This window comes from Silene latifolia, chromosome 10, assembly GCF_048544455.1.
Source record: "Silene latifolia isolate original U9 population chromosome 10, ASM4854445v1, whole genome shotgun sequence".
Classification (NCBI taxonomy): domain Eukaryota; kingdom Viridiplantae; phylum Streptophyta; class Magnoliopsida; order Caryophyllales; family Caryophyllaceae; genus Silene; species Silene latifolia.
The window spans coordinates 141,430,903-141,454,632 of record NC_133535.1 but is presented as its reverse complement, the minus strand read 5'-3'; the positions used below and the strand labels follow the sequence as shown (position 1 = coordinate 141,454,632).

Here is a 23,730-nt window from a genome sequence, read left to right as displayed (position 1 = left end):
ATGTGTGACCCGACCTCCTTAGACATTTTATTTATTATTGTTTTATTACATCAAACCAATCAACCAAAGCAAATGTTAATCAACCAAGGTAAAATTCAAGCCATAACAACTAAATTATAAACTCCCGTCTCCTTTGGGTTCGACCCCTAAGTACTACATTCATTTGTTGTCTAGGGTATAAATATTATCTTTGTATAGAAAATTCACTTATCAAACTCCTCCAAGCTAAGTCCTTGCTTGTCCTCAAGCAAGATCATCCCAACATTGCAAATCCCAAGTAGCTAACAAGCAATTGATTCAAATCCTGAAACAACATGGGCATAAGGATAAGCAAAATCATGGATGAGATTTACATGGCGGCGTAGCATGGATGACTTCAAGTAAACATTTCGGCTCTTGCATGATCTTTTGACTTTCGGACTCTCACGATTAATATAAGGAGTTAAAATGTATAGAAAATGCACTTATCAATATATATGGCCAAATTTTTTTTTGCTACCACAAACTTTAAATCCTGGGTCCGCCCCTGATTGCAAATATGGAGTTACGAAATGAAAAGGGTAGATGAAAAAGTTAGTGAAAAATGAGGTGGACGGATGAGAAAAGGAGAGAGACTTTGCGGATGCTCTTATAAAGGCTAGAGTACAAAAAGTTTACTTGAGACGGTTATTTTCGTCTGAATGTTTCAGACGGAACATATGTAACCAAGTTACACTTGAATATAACCTAGTTTAAATGGTTACATAAGGCCGTACATAAGGTCGTTTGAATACTTCCGACGAAATAGTCCATCTGAGAAGAGAAATAATGAATAGAGTATCCTATTTTGAGCTTTATGGATCAAATTAGGCCCTGTTTTTTTGGACTTAAAGTCACTTAATTTAAGTTAACTTCAGATCTTATAAGTTCGATTCGATTCGATTCGAGATCCTATAAGTTCGATTCGAGATCCTTTAAGTTCGATTCGATTCAGATCCTATAATTTCGATTCAGTTGAGATCCTATAAGTTCGATTCGATTCAGATCCTATAAGTTGATTCAGATCCTATACGTCACTTAATTTAAGTTCGATTCGAGATCCTATAAGTTCAGATTCGATTCGATTCGAGATCCTATAAGTTCAGTTAAGTTCAGATCCTATAAGTTCAGTTAAGTTCAGATCCTATAAGTTCAGTTCAGATCCTATAAGTTCAGTTCAGATCTTATAAGTTCAGTTCAGTTCAGATCCTATAAGTTTCAGTCCAAAAGAACAGGGCCTTAATGACAGTTTTCTTTGTTTTGTGTGGGACTTTGTTAGTTAATGACAGTTTTAGTCATTGACATACCTTTCTCGTCGAATAATCTTATAAGGTGTCTAAAGAAGATGCCTTTTTTATATTATCTCCTTGAGGATGCATAGATTAACATGTATAAATACTTGTTCAAGCACGAAAATGAAGGTAGAAGGAAAATATAAAAGTTCTAGACTTAGGGTAATTTCAAAGATAACATAAAAATTCGACAAGTAATCTCTGGATCTCTTTGCACAATCTTATCCTACGAGAAATTTCGTGAAACTCTAGGCAAATGTATATAAGACTTGGTTGATTGTATGAATAATTGAATTAATGTATAAGGAATGGTACATGTATATATATAAGTTACAATAAGAAGAGATAGACCTAATTCTAAAGATTTGGAAAATATACACTTGCTATATGTACAATATTTGCTCATCTTTTGCCTTGGAAAGTAAGGAAGGATCTTGAGCGATCATCTTTGCCTTAGTTGAGTCGATATGGTTAATACGCCCCCTCAAGATGGACGTTCTGAGGAAGAAGGCCAATCTTGCTACGTAGTTCTTGAAAATGACTTTTGGAGAGAGGCTTTGTGAGAGCATCGGTGAGTTGATCTTTGCTTGCAACGTGCTGAATTCGAATCGTGCCGAGTTGAATGTGTTCGCGAACGAAGTTGAATGAGATGGCCATGTGCTTCATGCGAGAGTGGAAAACCAGTTTCGAGCATATAGGGTGGCGGAGAGATTGTCACAAAAGATAGATGGTGGTGTCGTGACATTAATGTGAAGTTCGGTCAATAGATTTCGAAGCCATATTAGCTCGGTTGTGACGGTTGCGACAGAACGAAATTCTGCTTCGGTGGTGGAGAGGGCAACGCCTTTTGTTTTTTGGAGGACCAGGAAATGGGGTTGCGTCCAAGATAAACAATGTAGCCGGAGGTTGATAAGGAATTGTCTTTGTCGCCACCATGATCGGCATCACAGAAGGCATGGAGACGAAGCGGGGTGGAGCGATATAGTTGAATGCCAAGGTTGATGGTTCCATGTAGGTAGCGAAGGAGCCGTTTGAGTGCGGTCCAGTGGGTTAGAGTGGGGTGAGGAAGAAATTGGGCGAGACGATTGACGGTAAAGGCAATGTTAGGCCTGGTTAATGACAGATATTGCAAGCTCCCAACTATTGCACGATAGTCGGAGTGGTTATGGATAGGGTTGTGATCCTCTCGGACCAACCTAGTGTCGACAGCCATTGGGGTAGCATTTGGTTTTGCTTCTAACATTTTATACTTGTCAAGAAGGTCAGTGATATATTTCGATTGGTTTAAGTGGAGTCCAAGTGAATTTGGAGTAACTTCGATGCCTAAAAAATAAGAAAGATGACCAAGGTCCTTTAGTGAAAATCGTTGTGATAACTGAGTGATGAAGGTTTGTATGTGGTGAGGGTGTGAGCCAGTGACGATGATATCATCGACATAGACAAGGATATATATACATGTGGTCATAGAGTGTAAGGTGAATAAGGAGGAGTCGGAGAGGGATTGTTTAAAGCCATAGGTGAGAAGATAGGTCTTTAACTCGGTGTACCAAGCTCGAGGGGCTTGTTTTAAACCGTATATTGCTTTGTTCAATTTTCAAACATAGTCGGGTTTTGTTTGATCAACAAAGCCATGAGGTTGGGTCATAGACATTGTCAGTTAAATTACCCTGTAGAAAAGTGTTGTTTACGTCTAGCTGTCGTAGAGACCATGATTTGGTGACAGCGATAGCTAATATAAGACGAATTGTGGTTGGCTTTACAACTGGGCTGAAAGTTTCGTTGTAATCAATGTCGGATCGTTGATGAAACCCTTTCGAAACGAGACGTGCCTTGTATTGTTTAGGAGTGCCATCCGGATGGAATTTTTTTCGAAAAAACCATTTGCAACTTACAACATTTTGGGTCGAAGAGCGTGGAAGTAGGGACCATGTTTGGTTCCGTTCAAGAGCTTGGAATTCATCTTGCATAGCATGACACCATTGAGGAAGAATTAAGGCTTGCTTGACGGTGTTAGGGAGGTGATCATGGGTTGAAGGGATATGAGCGAGATTGTTGGCGTATCGAGGGTTGGGTTTTCGAATGTTGTTGTCTAGACGAGTAGTGACAGTTCGAACAGGTGGTGGTGAGGGGTCGGTTGCAGGCGGGGCAGCGGAATATGAAGGGTGGTCAGAGGGTGTTGTGGCAGCGGAGGAGGGTGGATTATAGGAGGTAGTAATGGTGGGAGTGGAGTCATCATTGATGGGTGGAGTCGGTGTAGTCGTGGAGGACGGAGGAGCACGCCGAGAATAGACAATGGTCACGGGTTTGGATGAGCGAACCGTGGACTGGTTGGGTGATGGCAGTGGCGTGTCGGGGTGACGAAGAAGAGGAATGTGGAGGGAACACCAGTCATCCGGTTGGGCGTGAGGTGGAGGAGACGGGTTGGGTGTTCTAAACGGATATTCATCATCGATAAATTTTACATGGCGAGAGGTATAAATTTTATGAGTTTTGGGGTCAAGACAATGATAAGCACTTTGGGTGTTGGAGTAGCCAACGAAGATGCAAGCTATTGAGCGATCTTCGAGGTTGTGTTTGGTATATGATCGGAGCCATGGATAACAAAGACAGCCGAAATTATGAAGTTTATTATAGTCGGGTTTTATATTATGTAATTTATAGAAGGGTGAGTCACCATTTAAGGTTTTGGTGGGTAGTCGATTGATGAGGTAGGTCGCTGTACTAAAGGCAAATGGCCAATAAGAGGTGGGTAGGCCCGTGTGATTTAGCAAAGTAAGGCCAGTTTCGACAATGTGACGATGTCGTCGTTCGGCATATCCATTGTGTTCTGGCGTATGTGGTGGAGAAGTAAGGTGAGATATCCCGTCATCGAGTAGGGATTGATTTAATTTAATATATTCTCCGCCGTTGTCGGAGAAAAAACGATGGATGGGTCGTTTAAAATAATTTTCGACTAAGGCTTTGAATTGAGTGAATATTTGAGTGGTCTCGGATTTTTGTTTTAGCGGGTATAACCATACATATTTTGTAAAATGGTCTACAAATATGACGTAATATTTGTAATGGTCTCGAGATAAAATTGGGCTAGTCCATAGGTCCGAGAAAAGAAGGTCTAATGGTGTGTTTGACGTGAGTGTGGAAACAGAGAATGGTAGTTTCTTGCTTTTCAAAATATAACAAGCATGACAGTAATCATTAATTTGCGAAAATAAATTTTTATTGATAAGTTTGAGTACATCATACGAGGGATGTCCTAACTTATGATATCATGATTTTTGCGTGGTTCCTTTTTTGATAGCCACGAGGGTCACGGGTTGGGGAGGACTCCATTCATAGATCCCCTGATTTGCTCAGCCCTGGAAGAGTATTTTCCCGGTTTGCAGGTCCTTTACAAAAAATGAGTCACGTGAGAATAAAACATAAGCATTGTTATCGCTACATAATTTCGAAATTGACACAATATTGCGAGAAATTTTTGGAACATGAAGAACATTGTTAAAGTTAAGATTATGGAGAATGAATGAATCTGTATTAGCGATGTTGAGAGTGGATCTGTCACCAATAATTAAGTCATCGAGGCCGTCATAAGGTGAATGGAAGGCCAAGGTGTCGAGGTCGTGTGTGAGGTGATGGGAGGCACCACTGTCAAGGAGAAAATTGTGGTTGGGTGGAGGGTTGCCATAATTGGCGAGATGAGCTTGAGGTGTGTTTTGGTGTTGACGATAGGTTGTGTAAATAACTGAATCCCTGATTAGGGTATTTCATTCATATGATATATATAGCTAATTACAAGTGTGAACGGTATACAAGATATACGATATCCTAGCCTAGTATACAGGAGTATAATATCAAATATTGACTAACTAATATTTACTGAATAATACATCCCCTCAGTCGTAGCGGTAGGGGAACGAACGCAAAGACTGGTCCGAAACTGATTAAACAATTGGCGCGGGAGTCCCTTTGTGAAAATATCTGCATACTGATACGAGGAAGGGACGTGAAGAACGCGGACCTTACCAAGCTGCACCTGTTCACGAACAAAATGTATATCAATCTCAATGTGTTTCGTGTGCTGGTGCTGAACGGGGTTGTTGGACATATAGACGGCCGAGTCATTGTCGCAATAGACAAGTGTGGCCTGGCGAATTGGCATAAGAAGATCAAGAAGGAGATTACGGAGCCAACTCGTTTCAGCAACAGCATTGGCAACCCCTCGATATTCGGCCTCGGCACTAGAACGAGACACTATAGCTTGGCGTTTGGACGACCAAGAAATCAAATTATCACCCAAAAACACGCAATACCCAGATGTGGAACGGCGAAAATCAGGACAACCGCTCCAGTCAGCATCAGAATAAGCAGTAAGCGAATGTGACTTGGAGACGGATAAAGTAAGACCGAGTTCCATAGAGCCTTTAACATACCGAAGTACGCGCTTCATAAAGTGCAAATGAGGTTCCCGTGGGTCATGCATGAATAAACACAGTTGTTGAACCGCATAGGTGAGATCTGGTTGAGTAATGGTCAAATATTGCAACGCACCTGCAAGACTCCGATATAAACTAGGGTCAGCGACAATAGGACCATCGCCAGCGCTGAGCTTGGAGGATGTATCAACAGGAGTGGCAAAAGCGTTACACCCCGACATAGAGGCACGGGCAAGAATGGACTTGGCATACTGACTTTGAGAAAGAAAGAGGCCGGTTTTTGTGCGGGAGACAGCAATACCAAGAAAGTGATGAAGCGTGCCCAAATCTGTCATGGCAAATTCTCGAGACAAAGCAGTGATAATATAACGGAGGAATGCATCACTAGAAGCAGTTAAAATGATATCATCGACGTATAATAATAAATAAGAAATTTCCGAGCCCCGATGATAAATAAATAAGGATGCATCACATTTACTGCTTCGAAACCCCTGTGAAATAATAAATGTAGCAAACCTGTTTAAGGGCCTTTCGGTCTGTAAAACCTGGGGGTTGGTGCATATAGACAGTCTCTACAAGATCGTCGTGTAGAAAAGCGTTCTTAACATCGAGTTGATGAATAGGCCAAGATCGTGATACAGTTAAGCTAAGTACGGTGCGAATAGTGGCGGGTTTAACAACAGGACTAAAAGTTTCGTCACAATCGACCCCGACTTGCTGAGTTTTGCCATTGAAAACTAATCGCGCTTTATAGCGCTCAAGAGTACCATCGGATCGAAACTTGTGGCGATAAAGCCACATACATCGAATCACGTGAGCATCAGAGGGTCGAGGTACCAAATCCCAAGTCCGGTTATCAATACGAGCTTTATATTCGGCCTTCATGGCAGCTCTCCAATTCGGATCACGAAGGGCCTCGGGTGGTGACTTAGGGACGGGTGAGAGTGGTGGGTTGTTGTGGGCGATGAGGTTTAATCGGTCAATGGGTTTAAAAATGTTGTGTTTGCTACGGGTGGCCATGGTGTGGGCTGGTGGTGGGGGAGGTGGTGGAGGTGGGGTTGAGGAGACAATAGTGATGTTGGTGGGAGACAATGTATGCGGGTTCGAGTGGAAGGCTGGGCTAGAGGTCTGGTTCGGGTGGGAGGCAGGGGTACTAGGCTGGTTGGCAAGGGATAGTGGGGAGTTGACAGGGGGTTCAGGGAAAGGTTGGTGGGGCTAGATGGTGTGGCTGGTGGGTTTTGTGGTGGTGGTATGGGGTAGGCGAACTGGTCGATGTTGGGTGGGGGTACGGGTTCAAGAAAAGTGTAGGTGGTAGGGGCAGGGGTAAAGGTTTGGGCTTAGGGAAAGATATGTTCGTCGAAAGTCACGTGTTGAGACAAAATAATTTTATGAGTTGCAAGATCGAGACACAGGTACCCTCTGTAATTTGCGGGATAACTAAGGAAGACACATCTTGTAGACCGGGTTTTTAATTTGTGGTCACGTGTGGCTGACAAATTCGGGTAGCATAAGCACCCGAAGACACGGAGGTGATCGTATGTGGGTTGACGGAGATAGAGTGCGGAAGCGGGGGATCGGTATTGTAGAAGTTTGGATGGGAGAATATTGTGGAGATAAGTGGCTGTGTGTACAGCTTCAATCCAGAAGTGGGGAGGGAGAGAAGCGTGGGATAGAAGAGCTAAGACGATTTCATTGAGACGACGTATCATGCACTCGGATTTTCCGTTTTGTGAGGACGTTTGTGGGCAAGAAAAACGCAGGGATAGGCCGTGTTGTTGCGAGAATTGGTTCGTGTTAATTACAAATGTAAAGATAGGGTGAGGAGAGCCTTAAGTTGGCTCACTGTCTAGTGATCTTGTATGAGTCATAAGTTGTTGATCAGAATTGGATTCTCCAATTCGATAATATGTTGTATGGTTGATAAAACATTGTATGCGGGCTTTCAATGTTAATGAAATTCTTACTTTCTACCAAAAAAAAAAACAAATTCGCGACCCATATCACATTGAAAGCTTTTTATTTGACTATGGAATTGAGTTGTGACAAAGGTTCGGAATTGCAAGAATTTATTAAAGACCTCGGACTTAAATTTTAGCGGATAAATCCACACATATTGGGTAAAATTATCAATAAGCACCATGTAGTATTTGAAACCGCTTTTACTAATAACAGGAGAGGTCCATAAATCACAATGTATAATATCAAAAGCAGACACAGACATAGAATTGGAAGAATAAAAAGGTAGACGCTTATGCTTACCAATTTGACAAGCATGACAAAGTTTGGAGCGACGCTCCTTATTACAACGTATAAAAGCATGAGTGTGAAGATGATCTACTATATTAGGACCGGGATGACCAAGGTGAGGGTGCCACAGGTCAGACGCAGACTCGACATGGAAGGCAGCGGGCGGATCTTTTGTGGACGTAGATGACATGGGATAAAGAATACCGGTGCTATTGCTCCTCATTATTATTTTCCCAGTCCGTATATCCTTCACAGAAAAACCATTTGGATCAAATTCGACAGTCACATTGTTATCCTTGGTGAATTGTCTTACGGAAATTAAATTTTAGATTATTTGTGGGGTATATAGGACATTTTTGAGAGACAAAGGTCGGGTTTGGGTGGTGATAGTCGTATGCCCGGACCCGTGAACCGGAATAGTTTTACCATTACCAACATAAATAGACCGAATAGTGCTCTTATTAAACGGAGGAGATAACATACCTGACTCGGACGTCAAATGACAATAAGCGCCAATGTCCATGTAGAAATTGCAATCCTCGGGTTGATACATAGTCATAGTCTGAAATGCTTGTCCCAAATGAGACGGCTCGAGGCCATCAATGCTATGAGTCACGAATACCTGTCCGGCTAGTGGAGGAGGGGCAGTGAACCGCGGTGGACCAGAGGGTGTACCACGTGGCTGCTGCAGCTGCCAAGGCGACATCCACCCCTGTTGCGAAGGGTATGGACACGGCGGAATGGCCCACTGAGCAGGGTACTGCTGCGGCCAGAATTGAGCAGGATCGGCGACCCAGGTTTGTGTCACTGGTGGTTTACCACCGCCTGAATTGCCACCACCCCTGCGCGGCTGCCAAGTTTGCTTGCCTTTGCCCTTATGTCCCTGCTTATTCTTATTCTAATTTCCACCATTATTGGAGCGATTTGAATTAAATGATTGAGAGCCATAGGAATTACCTGAAGATGATCCTTGAGAAGGAACAAGAGCAGCAAGTGTCGTGGCACTCTCAGTCTCTGGGCGAGATGATTGTCGATGTGCCTCTAATTGGAGCATGCTTCGGGCATTTTCGAATGTTGGCATAGTTTGATTGATATACGCACCAACAGTATCATACTCAGACGGAAGACCGCGCACCAATTGAATGACTAACCTTTGATCATTGACAGGGCTACCAACATCAGTGAGTTGGGTTGCTAAATCCTTCAATTGCTGGCAGTAGTCATCCAACGAGGCCGTCTTCTTGAGTGACATGTTCGTAAATTCACTCTCCAACGCCGTGGCATGAGCCCTCTTATTATTATGAAAATGATTTTTGAGACGAGTCAAGCCTCGTAGGCTGTGGATTCGCTTTCGAGAATCCGAAGGAGTAAGTCATCAGAGAGAGAGCCATAAATCCATTGAAGCATGTGTGCATCAATTTCACACCATTCGGAATACTTCGGATCAGATTCGGCAGGAGGACGGGTACCATCAATATGATGGGATACCTTATAACCTTTGGCATGGAGGAGAAATAACTTAACTTAAGAGGAGTAAGTAATTTTTACAACATCAAGCATACGAATTTTGTGGAGTATGTTAGTGACAGAGTAAACGGGGTGGAGTCCGAACTTGCCGGATCCAGAGAAGCCATCGTCGTCCTTCGTCATTTGTCGTAGCAAAGGGAGATGACGAGGAGAACATGTGGCGGAATTAAGGTGGTGATTTTATTGTGAAAAAAAACTAAGCTCTGATACCATGTAAATAACTGAATCCCCGATTAGGGTATTTCATTCATACGATATATATAGCTAATTACAAGTGTGAACGGTATACAAGATATACAATATCCTAACCTAGAATACAGGAGTATAATATCAAATATTGACTAACTAATATTTACTAACTAATAGGTTGGTTCGGGAAAGACAATATTCGGAAAGAGTTTGCGAAAAAAAGGGCAGTTGGAGATGACGTGGCCCGTTTCACGACATCACTGACATCGACCCTTAAAAGGGCGAGGGGCAGCGGTATTGGTGGAGGTGCGTTGGTGAAGATTGTGCGAGTAGGAGGGTGTGGTGTTTGGGCGAGGCTGACCACGGGTGTATGAGTGGTTGTGGCGGTAGGCAGGATTTGCGGATGGAGCAAAGTGATTGGTGGTGGGTTTGTGCTTCATGAGGATTTCATGTTGCAGTAGCTTTTCATGGAGAGCCTCGAAAGTAATAGGTGTGTCTCGAGCTCGGACGGTTGTGATAACGGGTTTGTAGGACTCGTAGTCGAGCCCTTTTAGCACTTGTGCAATGACATCCTCAGGGTTGAGGGTTTTACCCATGAGGGTGAGTTGGTCAACACAAATTTTGATGGAATTCATGTACTTGGAAATTGTTTAATCGGTTTTTTTTGCAATGGAATCAAAGCGTTGTTTGAGTTGCATAATGTGCGCTCTTGATGGATTGGCATAGGTTTGGGCAAGAAGGTCCCATGCCTTTTTGCGGTTTTGGCCCGAACAATGAGTGGTTGTAGGGCGGTGGTGAGAGTACCCATTAGGGCACCGAGAATCAACCCGTCTTGCTTGAGCCATGTCAAGTAAGCCGGGTTTGGTTGATCTTTTTTGTCGGCAGTGGTAGTTTTTTATGGTGGTGAGGACTCGGTTCCATCGACGAAGCCGAGTAGGCTAAAGCCGAATAGGATATTGGTTAGTTGAAAGCGTCAAGCGGTATAATTTAGTGCATTCAATTTGACGCAATGATTGAGGTTTAGTGATGTTAGCGGTTTCGAAGTCTCATAAGGGTTGGGAACTACGGTGTCGTTGGTGATGGTACCTGACATGGTGACGGGTGAAAGGGAAGAGGCGGCTTGCCGTTTAAAAGAAGTGTTGCGGCGAGGTATGAGGTGTTTGGATCGATGACCTTTTGATACCATATAAGACTTAGGGTAATTTCAAAGATAACATAAAAATTCGACAAGTAATCTCTGGATCTCTTTGCACAATCTTATCCTACGAGAAATTTCGTGAAACTCTAGGCAAATGTATATAAGACTTGGTTGATTGTATGAATAATTGAATTAATGTATAAGGAATGGTACATGTATATATATATATAAGTTATAATAAGAAGAGCTAGACCTAATTCTAAAGATTTGGAAAATATACACTTGCTATATGTACAATATTTGTCAATCTTTTGCCTTGGAAAGTAAGGAAGGATCTTGAGCGATGATCTTTGCCTTAGTTGAGTCGATATGGTTAATATTGTAGTCTCGAAATATTCTCAAAGAAAAGCGAATGTTTATTATTATAATTGGAATATCGATTATTATTAATACGTCAAGAATCGTGTCTTGCAAATATACAAGGATGGCTATATATACTATCCTATACATCATATTTACGGAAACATAATATATGTAAAACGGCTAGTGAATAAACTATTATAGGAAAAGGAGATATGTTGCCGGAATTGTAAAGTAGCCGTTGGTGAAGGCTATGTTTGGGCCGTGTATTACCCCCTCTCAAGTTGGTGCGTGTAAGCTTGAAACACCCAACTTGGATAGTAAAGTATGAAAAGGTGCCCGTACCAGGGCTTTAGTTAAGATATCGGCCAATTGATCTTTGGTGTGGACATAGCTTGGTAGAATAGTTCGTTTGATGATTTCGTCGCGAACAAAATGACAATCCACCTCAATGTGTTTGGTACGTTCATGAAAGACCGGATTGCGGGCTATGTGTAATGCAGATTAACTGTCACATAGCAACTCTGTTGGCTGATTTTGAGGAATTCCCATGAAGTTTAATAAGCCTTTAATCCATTTGGTTTCTCCAACAGTATAGGCCATGGCTCGATATTCTAATTCGGCGGAGGACTTTGACACGGTCGTTTGTTTCTTTGTTTTCCAGGAGATAGGAGTGCTGCCGAGGAAGAGGATATAAGCGGATAGGGATCGTCGAGTGGTAGGACAAGCGGCTTAGTTTGCATCGCAATAAGCATGTAATTGGAGGTTATTGTCGGAGCAAAGTAAAATGCCTTGTCCGGGATTCGTTTTGATATAACGGACTACCTGTAACGCGGCTTGCCAATGATCCATCCGTGGGGCATGCATGAACTGGGCAAGAATGTGAACTGAGTACGTCAATTCTAGTCGTGTGATCGTGAGGTATACGAGGCGGCCAACCAGGCGTTGTTACGGCTGAGGGTCAGTTAAAACCGTGGAGTTTGTAGAGGCGAGACGGTGATTCGGTTCCATGGGTATCTGATGTGGCTTTGACCCAAGAAGCCCGACTTCGGTAAGAATATCGAGAGCGTACTTCCTTTGTGATAAAAAAAACCCGGTTTTGTTACGTGCGATTTCCAAGCCCAAGAAGTATTTTAATGGGCCGAGATCCTTCATGTGGAAACAACCACTGAGGTAGCTTTTGAATTTGTCGACCATGGTTGTATCACTTTCGCAAATGACTAAATCGTCAACGTAGATAAGGACATGTACCTCGGTTTGTTTCGTAGAAATAGAAAATAACGAGTGATCATACGGGCATTGTTTGAAACCATAGGAAGTAAGAGCGGAGGCTAATTTTGCGTACCAACACCGAGGGGCTTGTCATAAGCCATAGAGCGATTTTCGAAGTCGGCATACCTTGCCATCGGTGGAGTTGTTGAAACCCGGAGGCGGTTTCATGTATACTTCTTCTTCAAGGTCCCCGTGTAAGAAAGCATTATGGACATCCATTTGGTGGATGACCCAATTTTTGGCGGCAGCAATGTTAAGTACGGTCTGGACCGTTACCATCTTGACCGTGGGGGCGAATATTTCTTGGAAATCGACTCCCTCGATTTGTCGGTTCCCCATGACTACCAATCGGGCCTTATATCTTTCGATCGTTCCATCGGCATTGTACTTAAATTTGTAAACCCACTTGGACCCAATAGCCTTTTTGTGAGGCGGATGAGGCTCGAGTGTCCAAGTATTGTTTCGTTCCAGAGCTTCAATCTCGCTTTTCATTGCTTGTTTCCAATGATCGACCTGCATTGCTTGTTTAAAGGAAGTTGGCTCGTGGTTGTCAGCCACGGCCGCTAAGAAAACTTTATGGTTAGTCGAAAACTTAGAATAGTCGACAAAATAAGAGATGGGATACTTGGTACCTGAAGGCGATGATGAAGCAGTGATAGCGTGAGTCGAGGGGTTGATGGGAGGTCGAACAAAACCCTTTAGTCGAGAATTCAGTATCTTGGTACGGTGTCCTTTTCCCAAAGTTTCGGTGTTAGTCGTGGGTTCAGGTGTTTTCTTGGTGCTTGTTGTTGGTCCATGGGTATGGGTGGAGGAGTTAGTGGTGTGGTTGGGAATTGTTGTGGTTGTGGGAGAGGTTGGAGGGTCGAGATTGGTGGGTGTAGCCGAGGTGGTCAAGTCGAGTGTGGCGGTAGCAGGTGGGTTGGGCTGAGGTTGTTCGGTTGTGGTGGTGGGGTCGGGGCTGTCATGGGCTTGTGGTGTGGACGTAGGGGTGTTGGTGGTAATAAGAATGTTTTCAATGGGAGTGAAGGTGTCATCGAGGATAGTCGAAGTCAGGCTTGGATCATCGTGTATATTTAAAGAATGGTAAGGGAATTCGTGTTCAATGAACACGACATCTCGAGATGAAAAATAGGAACCCGTGTCTAAATCGTAGACTTTCCACCCTTTTTTCCGAAGGGGTAACCCAAAAAAACACATTTACGACCACGAGGTGCAAATTTATCATGGGTTCGATTTATATTCCGAGCACACCACAGGCACCCAAACGTTCGTATATGACTCATAGGTGGTGGTTTTTGAAAAAGAATTTCGTATGGAGTTTTTCCTTTGTGAATAGTACTCGGGGTTCGATTTATAAGATAGACTGCAGTGAGAATGCATTCGCCCCAAAAAAGAATAGGTGACCTTGCTTGAAAAAAAAGTGCTCGAGCAACATTTAAAATGTGGCGATGTTTACGTTCGACCCGAGCATTTTGTTGAGGAGTATCGACTATAGAGGTTTGAAAAATAATACCATTTTGTTTAAAAAAAATTCGAGAAAATTAAACTCATTTTCGTTGTCAATACGAAAAGCTTTAATTTTCTTATGAAATTGACGTTCGATAAGCGCAAAAAAATTAAGTAAAGTTTGACGTGTTTCGCTTTTACGACGAAGTAAATAAACCCACGTGGTTCAGGAAAAATCGTCAACAATTGTTAAAAAATATTGGGAACCACATGAAGCATTTTCAGAGTACGGTCCCCATAAATCGCAATGTAATAAATCAAAAGTACCACTGGCAATGTTCGAACTTAAAGAAAATTGTTCCCGAGTCTGTTTAGCACGGAGACAAACGTCACAGTGCTTACTATGAAAATCAGTACGATGTAATTTATTAGAAATAGGTAAAAAACAAGAAATATTTGTAGAGGGATGCCCCAACCTACGGTGCCATAATTGAATTTCGTCAGTACCGGCAGTGTGGTAGGCGTGAGCATCATCAGTCCGTACTCCCTTCAAATAATATAAACCCTCGACTTGCTCACATGCTCCAATCACCGTCTTCGAGGAACGGTCTTGAATAAGACAAAGTTTTTGAGAAAATTTAATTGTTAAAGAAGAATCAAGTAAAAGACTCGAGACAGAAATTAAATGGCATTGTAAATTCGGGGCGTCTAAAATGTTTCGCAAAATTAAGCGAAAGGACAAATGGATATCGCCACTTTGAGTGGCCATGGCTAAATCCCCATTAGGGAGGCCGACACTCAAAGGAGTGATAGCGTGTAAATTAGTAAAATGCGACAGACACCCCGACATGTGGTGGGATGCACCCGTATCAACAATCCATGAAGAATTCGAAAAATTACCGTTTAAGCGATCAGAGGTTTCGATTTTTCGGTTGGTCCACATCTGAGTTATTTCCTCAAGCTCCTTGGGAGTGAGGTTATTAAAATCAATCCTGTCAAGAGAATTTAACGGAGTACTAGACGAGGAAGCACCATTACCATTACTCGGGGGATTAATATGACCGGCAGCCATATTTGCCCGCGGGAAAGAACCATTGTTGTCGGGTCCTTTGGAACGAGACAGAGAAGCAGCAGGGGTATGAGATTGCTTCCTGTTTTGAGCATATTTAGCCCGACCAGTTTCGTCCGGGACAAAAACAACTTGGCTCAAATCAGTAGCATTCAGAGGTAGATAAATTCGGTCTCGAGGACGGTCCCCCCACCAATCAGGGAACTCACCAGTAACACGGAAGCAAGATTTAAAGTGATGACCGTTCCGTCGACAAGCGATACAATAAGGTTGAATTTCAGGGGTATTGTTATCAGCCCTAGTCTCACGAGTACCCCCTCCCCCAGAGGTTTTATTGTCGTGATGAGCTCGGGCAACGAAGGCCATAGTATCGGGTCGGGTTTCGGTTTTGGTAGGGTGAAGGCTACGTACCCCTTCCTCCTGAAGTAAACGATTTATAAATAAAATCAAGGGGAGGTAAAGGATTTGTACCGAGGATTTGGGAACGGGCATTGTCATACCGTTCATCGAGACCAATTAGGAAGTCGCGGACCCGTTTTTTCTGTCGACGTGCGTCCATGATGATGACCCAGTCACAGGAGCATACATCACAGGAACATTTGGGAAGCGGGTCAACATCGATTAGATCATCCCATAGTGTAGTTAAGCGGCCATAATAGGCCATGAGCGATTCCGTCGGTCCCTATCGGCATGCTAGAAGTTCTGCCTGCAAACGGTATATATGAGCATCGTTGGTTTGACAAAAACGATTTTTAATGTCGGTCCATACCTGTATTGCCTCGGGACGAAGGGATATCGTCTTTCGAATCGAAAATTCGATGGAATTAAGAATCCAAGCGGTTACCAAAGCATTGGTAGAGCGCCAGGACTGATAGTTTGAATCCGTAATCGCCGGTTTCTTGATCGATCCGTCGAGGTATTCGCTTTTTCCTTTTGCGAGAAGAGCAAGGAGGAAAGCTCGTGACCATTCGTCATAGTTGGTGCCATTAAAAGCAATTTGTGTGATATTATTGCTCGGATTTTCGACTTGGACGAAGGTGACAGTTTGAGGAGTCGAGGTTGAGACGATTTGGTTACCTTCGGGATTCGTCATGTTCTGTGGGAAGAGAACAGAGGAAGCGGCGTTTGAAAAGAAAAAATTGATTAGTAGGAAGGAACCCTAGCTGATGATACCATATTATAATTGGAATATCGATTATTATTAATACGTCAAAGAATCGTGTCTTGCAAATATACAAGGATGGCTATATATACTATCCTATACATCGTATTTACGGAAACATAATATATATAAAACGGCTAGTGAATAAACTATTATAGGCAAAGGAGATATGTTGCCGGAATTGTAAAGTAGCCGTTGGTGAAGGCTATGTTTGGGCCGTGTATTATTTATTACGTGATTTTGTCAATATTCAGGTCATTGTTTGCCGATTGGCATTCCGACGAAGTGCCTCAGCCTATGAAATTTTGAGATTTTTAGTTGAAATTTTTCGAGGTTGCCTTACATTATTACCTTTTTGCCCCCACTTAAAACTTTCGCCGCCGCTGAGTTCTAATTCTTGCTCCGCCACTGGTTGTCATGTCGGCGTTATTGACATGTTTGTTCTTGAAATCATGTATCTGCACAGGTTATGTTATAACCAGTTAATTGTCGAGATTGAAGAGGATGGGAAGGATTTTGTTTACCTTGACAGAGCTTCTTCTTGTTCATAACTTCATATTGTGTTGTTGAACTCTGTTTGTGAGGGGAGTTCTGGGATAACGAGCTCTTTCGTTCGATCGGAATGGCCAGCAATTGACATCCCTCTTGATAATGTAGTATTTGCTGTTCCAAAGGGCCAAAATGCACCGCAACAAGTAAGTTGTCATACGAAACTTCAAGTTCTAAATTGGTGCTCTTGATATTGGCTACGACTTCTCACTAGGCACTGTTATTGGCAGGTGCATATCACACAAGGTGACTATGATGGCAGAGCCGTTATAATCTCGTGGGTGACTCCCGATGAACCGGGTTGTAGCACAGTGAAATATGGAACCTCCGAGGATAACTACGAGTTCATTGCTCACTGGACTGTAACAAACTACTCCTTTTACCAGTACAAATCTGGCTACATCCATCATTGTCTTGTCACTGGTCTTGAGGTAATTCCCTTGTTTTTTTTTTCTAGTAAATAGAGTTGAGCTGAACTAAACTTAATGCAGCTGAATTGAACTGGACTTAAATGAGCTGAAATTAAATCCAGAAGAACATAGCTTTAGTGTTGATTTTGGTGTTTCTTTGTTCATTTGATTTTTTTCAAACTACAGCATGACAAAAAATACTACTACAAGATTGGAAATGGTGATTCTTCTCGTAAATTTTGGTTTGAAACTCCACCGAAAATTGATCCAGATTCCTACTACAAATTTGGCATAATTGGTGAGTCGATTCTTTTCTTGTCGTCATTATCGTTTTTTGAACCCCCATTTTTAGAATTGGCAATTCTCTAACTGTTATGTCCTGTTTCAGGTGACTTGGGTCAGACATATAACTCTCTTTCGACACTAGAGCATTATATGCAGAGCGGAGCCAAAGCTGTTTTATTTGTTGGCGATCTCTCTTATGCTGATAAATGTCCCAAGGATGATATTGGGCTTCGTTGGGATACCTGGGGTCGCTTTGCCGAGAAAAGTGCAGCTTACCAGCCTTGGATTTGGTCTGCTGGCAATCATGAGATTGAATACATGCCTGCCTTGGTAAACACACTCAAAATAAATTGTTCATCCCATAACAGACATTGACATTGCTGTCTACAATTATTTATCGCGACATTATTGACATTGTTCATCTATTTCCAGGGGGAACTTGTACCTTTTAAGTCATACCTCCACAGATACAAAACACCATATGCAGCTTCACAGAGCAGTAGTCCTCTTTATTATGCCATTAGGCGTGCATCTGCCCATATTATCGTTCTCTCCAGCTATTCTCCCTACGGTAAGACCTCAACTTGTTACCAGTACTAGCTGGTTTGTGGGTTTTCTTCGATTGATAACAGTCAGAGGTGGAGTCTTGTTGAAAATGACATATTTTCGATTATTCCTAAATAGTGAGATACACGCCTCAGTGGATATGGCTCAAAGAAGAACTGAACAAAGTGGACAGGGAGAAGACACCTTGGTTGATCGTGTTGATGCATGTTCCAATGTACAACAGCAATGAAGCGCATTTCATGGAGGGAGAAAGTATGCGTGTCGTGTTTGAGGACTGGTTTGTTCAACACAAAGTTGATATCATCTTTGCTGGTCATGTTCATGCCTATGAAAGATCGGTAATTAAGATGTTGACTTTTATGAGACCCATCTTAAATTTATATGTTTTGATTACAATTATTTCAAATAACTCTTCATTTTATTTTATTTATTAGCATCGTATCTCAAACATACACTACAATGTATCAACCGGAGAATGTTATCCAGTGCCAGACAAAACTGCTCCAATTTACATAACAATTGGTGATGGTGGCAATCAAGAAGGCCTAGCTGGACGGTGATTCTCTCAACGTCTTTCTTTGTCTCTTATACATTACACATATAACCAATTGATCAAGAAGTTAGAATAACTTGTTTCTTATTTATTACAGGTTTATAGATCCACAGCCGGAATACTCAGCATTCCGAGAAGCAAGTTATGGACATGCAATACTAGAGATTATGAACAGGACACACGCTGTTTACACTTGGCATCGAAATGATGATGGCAAGAAAGTGCATGTTGATACCATGACTCTTCTAAACCAGTACTGGTGAGTTACTCTTCAAAACCTTTATAATTTCGCATTAGTTCCGTCTCATGTTTACGGAAACTGATTCTTATGGTAATGCAGGGTTGGCAAAGGGAAAAGGAGAATGCTAAAAAGGCAAATTGGTGAAATTGCTACTTAATAATTGGAGAAGGGTTGTGACTCTATCCAATTGTCAATAATAATAATAATAATAATAATAATAATAATAATTAATAATAAAGATATGTAATCTCCCATTATGTGAATGAGCTCTTTTGTTTCCAGTGTCGGAACTTGATGACCCTTTCCCGTTGTTATTCATGTCAATAAAGAGGTCATCTTTCGCTAGTGTGTATGGACTTTACATGTGCTGATATGCAGCATTGTTTGTTGATAGGTTACAGTGTTCATTTTAATCAACAACAATGTAGAAAAATCGAGTCGAGAAAATAAAAATTAAAAAAACTTAAATTTTACTTGAAGTACCGTTACTTTAACCCTAATAATACTACTCCCTGTGTCTTAATTATTTATTTACTTTAATTAAAATGCTCATCACCCGAGTAGACCTGGAAAAATAGAACTGACCTGAATGATCAACAATAAGAACCCGATATGTACCAGACCCGACACCTGAACTGAGACCCCGAACTTGATCCGACCTCGAATTGATCATAACTATTTCCGGATCGAAAGACTTATTGTTACAAATTGAGCATTATCCCCGAAAAACTTTAAAATAACAGAGTTGAAAATGAACCAATATCAAACCCGAAATGACTCGACCGAACCCAAACTCACCAAGTTGATTCGTTTGATAGATCTACACTAACAAGATATATAAAAGGTAAGCAAGTAACTAGGCAAAGGGATTCTTTCCCAAAACTTTTCGTAAATTATTTTTACTTAGATTAATTTATACCTGTTGCGTTCGATTTTATCATGCAATAATTTGTATAATATCTTAACGTTGCTTCTAGATCATGGCAACGTAATTGGTGACTGACAAGTACACATGCACAATGGAAAATGACGAGAGATATTTTTTTCGTTTGCATATCGACTTTAGTTTGGATTTGGTCCGGCTAGAATCGAGAAAGCTCTCTTTCATATTAACTACTAGTTTTCTTGTCCGTGCGTTGCACGGATATTAAAATAATGTGATAAATTTCACAATAAAATGGAATATAGACATATAGTACATCGTTCATGTCTAAGATTTTATGTATGCCGCATGACCAACAAATAATTCCCGTTAACATAATATTGACATAAGAATAAAAGAGTGTTTGATTAATAAAATACTTTTTTTAGCAAAATAAAACCAATATGAAGTTTATATATATGATACTTGGACATAGTTTTAGAATTTGTTCACTAATACCTGTTTGTTTTTAAATTTGTCAAGGATTTAATCATTGCTGGATCAAATTGTAATTATGTAAAAACATTTACAGGTAGTTAGAATGTTTCATTGCTGGATCAAATTGTAATTATGTAAAAACATTTAGAGGTAGTTAGAATGTCGTATCTCCCGGTCAAACTATAGAAGTACATTTGAATGTGAACCAAATTCGACGCAATAACCCCCCCCTCTATAGCATTAGTCTTGGCCCCCATCTTCTCGTTTGAAACGAAATCTTTCACGCAAAACCCTATTTTTCTTCCCTATTCACACACATGATCTAAAATAATCTCATCCCTTGAAAGATCGATCATTGTATCCGAAACTTATCTCAAATTTATCCAAGCAAGTGAAAACTAAACCCTTACTTCTAGAAAAATCCACCATCCAATGTAAACTAACCCTTGCTCTCGACAATGTTGTTTTTTTAAGAAAATAAAACCAATATGAAGTTTATATATATGATACTTGGGACTGAGAGAGTTTAAATTTTGTTCATTAATAATACCCGTTTGTTTTTGAATTGGTCAAGGAAAATAAAAATCATTGTTGGGTCAAATGGTAGTTACGTAAAAACATTTACAGGTAGTTAAATATCATATCTCCCGGTCAAACTATAGACGTACCTTTGAATGTGAACCAAATTCCAACGCAATACTACATGGCTGAGGCTACTTATGACACCCTCCTATAACAATAGTCTTGCCCCCCATCTTCTCATTTGAAACAAAATCCTTCACGCAGACCCCTATTTTTCTTGCCTATTCACACACATGATCTAAAACAATCTCATTCCTTGAAAGAACGATCATTGTCTTCGAAACTTCTCTCAAATTTATCCAACCAAGTGAGAACCTAAACCCCTACTTCTAAAAAAATCCACAATCCAATGGAAACTAATCCTTGCTCTCGACAATGTTGTTAGAATTAAGATTTTAATTTAATTTGGATTGATGGGGTCAAGATTAAGTTTATCAGTATGATCTTTTGAGGTTTCATGTTATTATTCATGTTACCTATATATTTTAATGCAAGCGATATTTTGCTGATAAATAACCTTATTTATTATCACTATCCTCGTTAAACTCATCACCCTTCCACAAATGCATCCTCCCTCCACCCCACTAATTTACCCGCAAAATAAAACATCAGCCACTGTGATTAGTTCTTACTACTTGAAACAACCTACAATCCACTACCACTATCACTACCTTTCTGCTATGTATTTTACATCTAAGAAGTCATAAATCACATTCATCTCCATGAAACACCAATCTTTACTCCAGTTGATATATATTGTTCCTCATCTCCCTTATTGAAGACAATTTATTTCTTCTTCAACAAAGAAAAGTTTAGAAGCAATCTTCCCTCTTATCTCTCTCCCTTTCCCTTCCTAGTCTTTTTCTCATCCCCGCCCCTACCTCCATTCCAAATACTCAAACAAAGTGTTTGGGTCCTATGTTTGTAAACTGAATAAGTTTGAATATTATATATATATATATATATACACGAACTTTGCTATTTATTTCATTTTGCATATATAAGTCTTACTACCTCCATCTCATTTTTATTGTCCTTTTTTTCTTCAAATTTTATTATCTCATAATTATTATCCCCTTTCTAGATCTAGTAAGGAAAAACTTTAGTCAACCAACTCGTCGCAATCAATCTCATTTCCACTCGAAACGACCTTTAGCCCACCACTTAATCCCTTCGGTTCACACATAAAACGGTCTAAAATGCAAAGCTTTCATCTCTCTCTTGAAAATTCCATCTAACTAATAGAAAACTAACCGCTACTTTCTGAACTTCATCATTTTTACATCCCGTAAAGATTAAGTTGAACATGACAAAAAAAAATGCAAAAATTAGGTTTTGTTTTATAACGACAGATTGAACATTTTTTTTTAGCATTTTGAGAGTTTTTACACTATTTAAATAATAAATGTGTTATTTTGAGTGTTGATCATCGACATATTGAAATAGTAGATTGTGTTGTAATTTCCTGTTTTACATTATGATCTTTAATTAGTATATTATAAGAAAATAAAAAATGAATTTTTTTATCTCTGAGAAAATTAAAGATCAAACTTTATCTTTATCATATTTATAACGGATAATTTACACGGTACCCCTAAAGTTGGCCACTTTGCACAAAATACCCAAATTTTTTATCCGAAAAACTTAAAGAGGCGATAACTCGTGTTTAGGAACTCAGAAAGTGAAGATTTTTTTTTTTTTTTTCAAATCGATATCTTTTCGAGTACTACAATTTGAAAAACAAGTTTGACGAGTTTGGAACTTGTGACCGGGAGATATGCTCACTCAAAGTTTGTTCGGTCGAAAAACCTTTGACGCACAATAACTCCTAGTAGCGGAATCCAAATGCGACACTTTTTTTTTCAAATTGTAGTTCTTGGAAAGATGAGCGATTTGGAAAAAAAATTCGTCACTTTTGGAACTCGTAAACACGAGTTATGACCTCTTTAAGATTTCCGGATCAAAAATTTGGGTATTTTGTACAAAGTGGCAAACCTTAAGGGTACCGCGTGAATTATCCGTATTTATAATTAATATTCTTCACTTTAAATATATAAATTTAAGCAAATTTAAATAAGTTAGCTAAACGTTATAAATCACAAATTGTACGAAACAGTATAATCATTTTTTTTATTAATATGAAATAAATGTCATAAACTTCATGAGAATATTAATGCGGTAGAGAACTATAGAAGATTTGGCAAGTACGTGACCCTCTTTTAGGTTTAAATTTTTTCATTTATTTTTATATTTTTGCCTAAAGGTGATTAAAGCATCGTATTATGCATGCCGAATATGTCTTACCCTTCCCCAATTCGTATCTCTCGCTAAATTATAGTGATGATGTGCTCAATTTACAAAATATATATATATATATATATATATATATATATATATATATATATATATATATATATATATATATATATATATATATATATATATATATATATAGAATTAGGTTCAAATGAGTCCATCTTACTTAGATGAGTCCATGAGTCCTAATCTTAGCCATTAGATTATAACAAAATCAATGGTCAAGATCAATTTGAAAATAAACAAACCTATATAAATCACAAAACCCTAATTCTCTTCATTTTACCACCTCTCACTTATCTTTCTTCCTCCCTTTCTCTCTCTACCTCCCACACCGATCCCCCCTCCCCCTGCCACGCCCCGCCACGCCGCCTCCACGCCAACACCGCCGCCACCAACAATCCTTCCCCGCCGCGACCCGCCACACCCTCTACCGCTTCACCATTCGGCCGCTCTCTTTTTTTTTTGTTTTTTATTTTCTAGATCCGAGAATAGGAGTGATTGTTGGTTGTTTTTTGCAAGTGTGGGGCTGCTTGGAGTGGTGATGCCGTGGTGGTGGTGAGTCAGGCCGCCGCCTGCATTCTCTCTTTCTCTCTTTTTTTTTTTTTTTTCGAAAACTTTCCTTTTTCTCTTTTTTGTTTGGAAAATTTCAGATTTACAAATAAATTTATGCGACCTTTCATTTTACAAATAAATTTATGCGACCTTTCCTTTTTT

The 23,730-nt window shown here is 40.4% G+C and overlaps 1 protein-coding gene across 1 annotated transcript in view; it reads left to right on the top strand.

Annotated features, from left to right (window-relative positions):
- LOC141606066 (bifunctional purple acid phosphatase 26-like) overlaps nt 1–18,779 on the top strand; it is a 44,021-nt gene extending 25,242 nt beyond the window's left edge. The window contains exon 9 of the mRNA XM_074425060.1: nt 18,612–18,779. Within this exon, the coding sequence (XP_074281161.1) occupies nt 18,612–18,777 (166 nt within the window). The 3' untranslated portion in view covers nt 18,778–18,779. The remainder of the gene's footprint in view (nt 1–18,611) is intronic.
- Nucleotides 18,780–23,730: the final 4,951 nt, after the last annotated feature.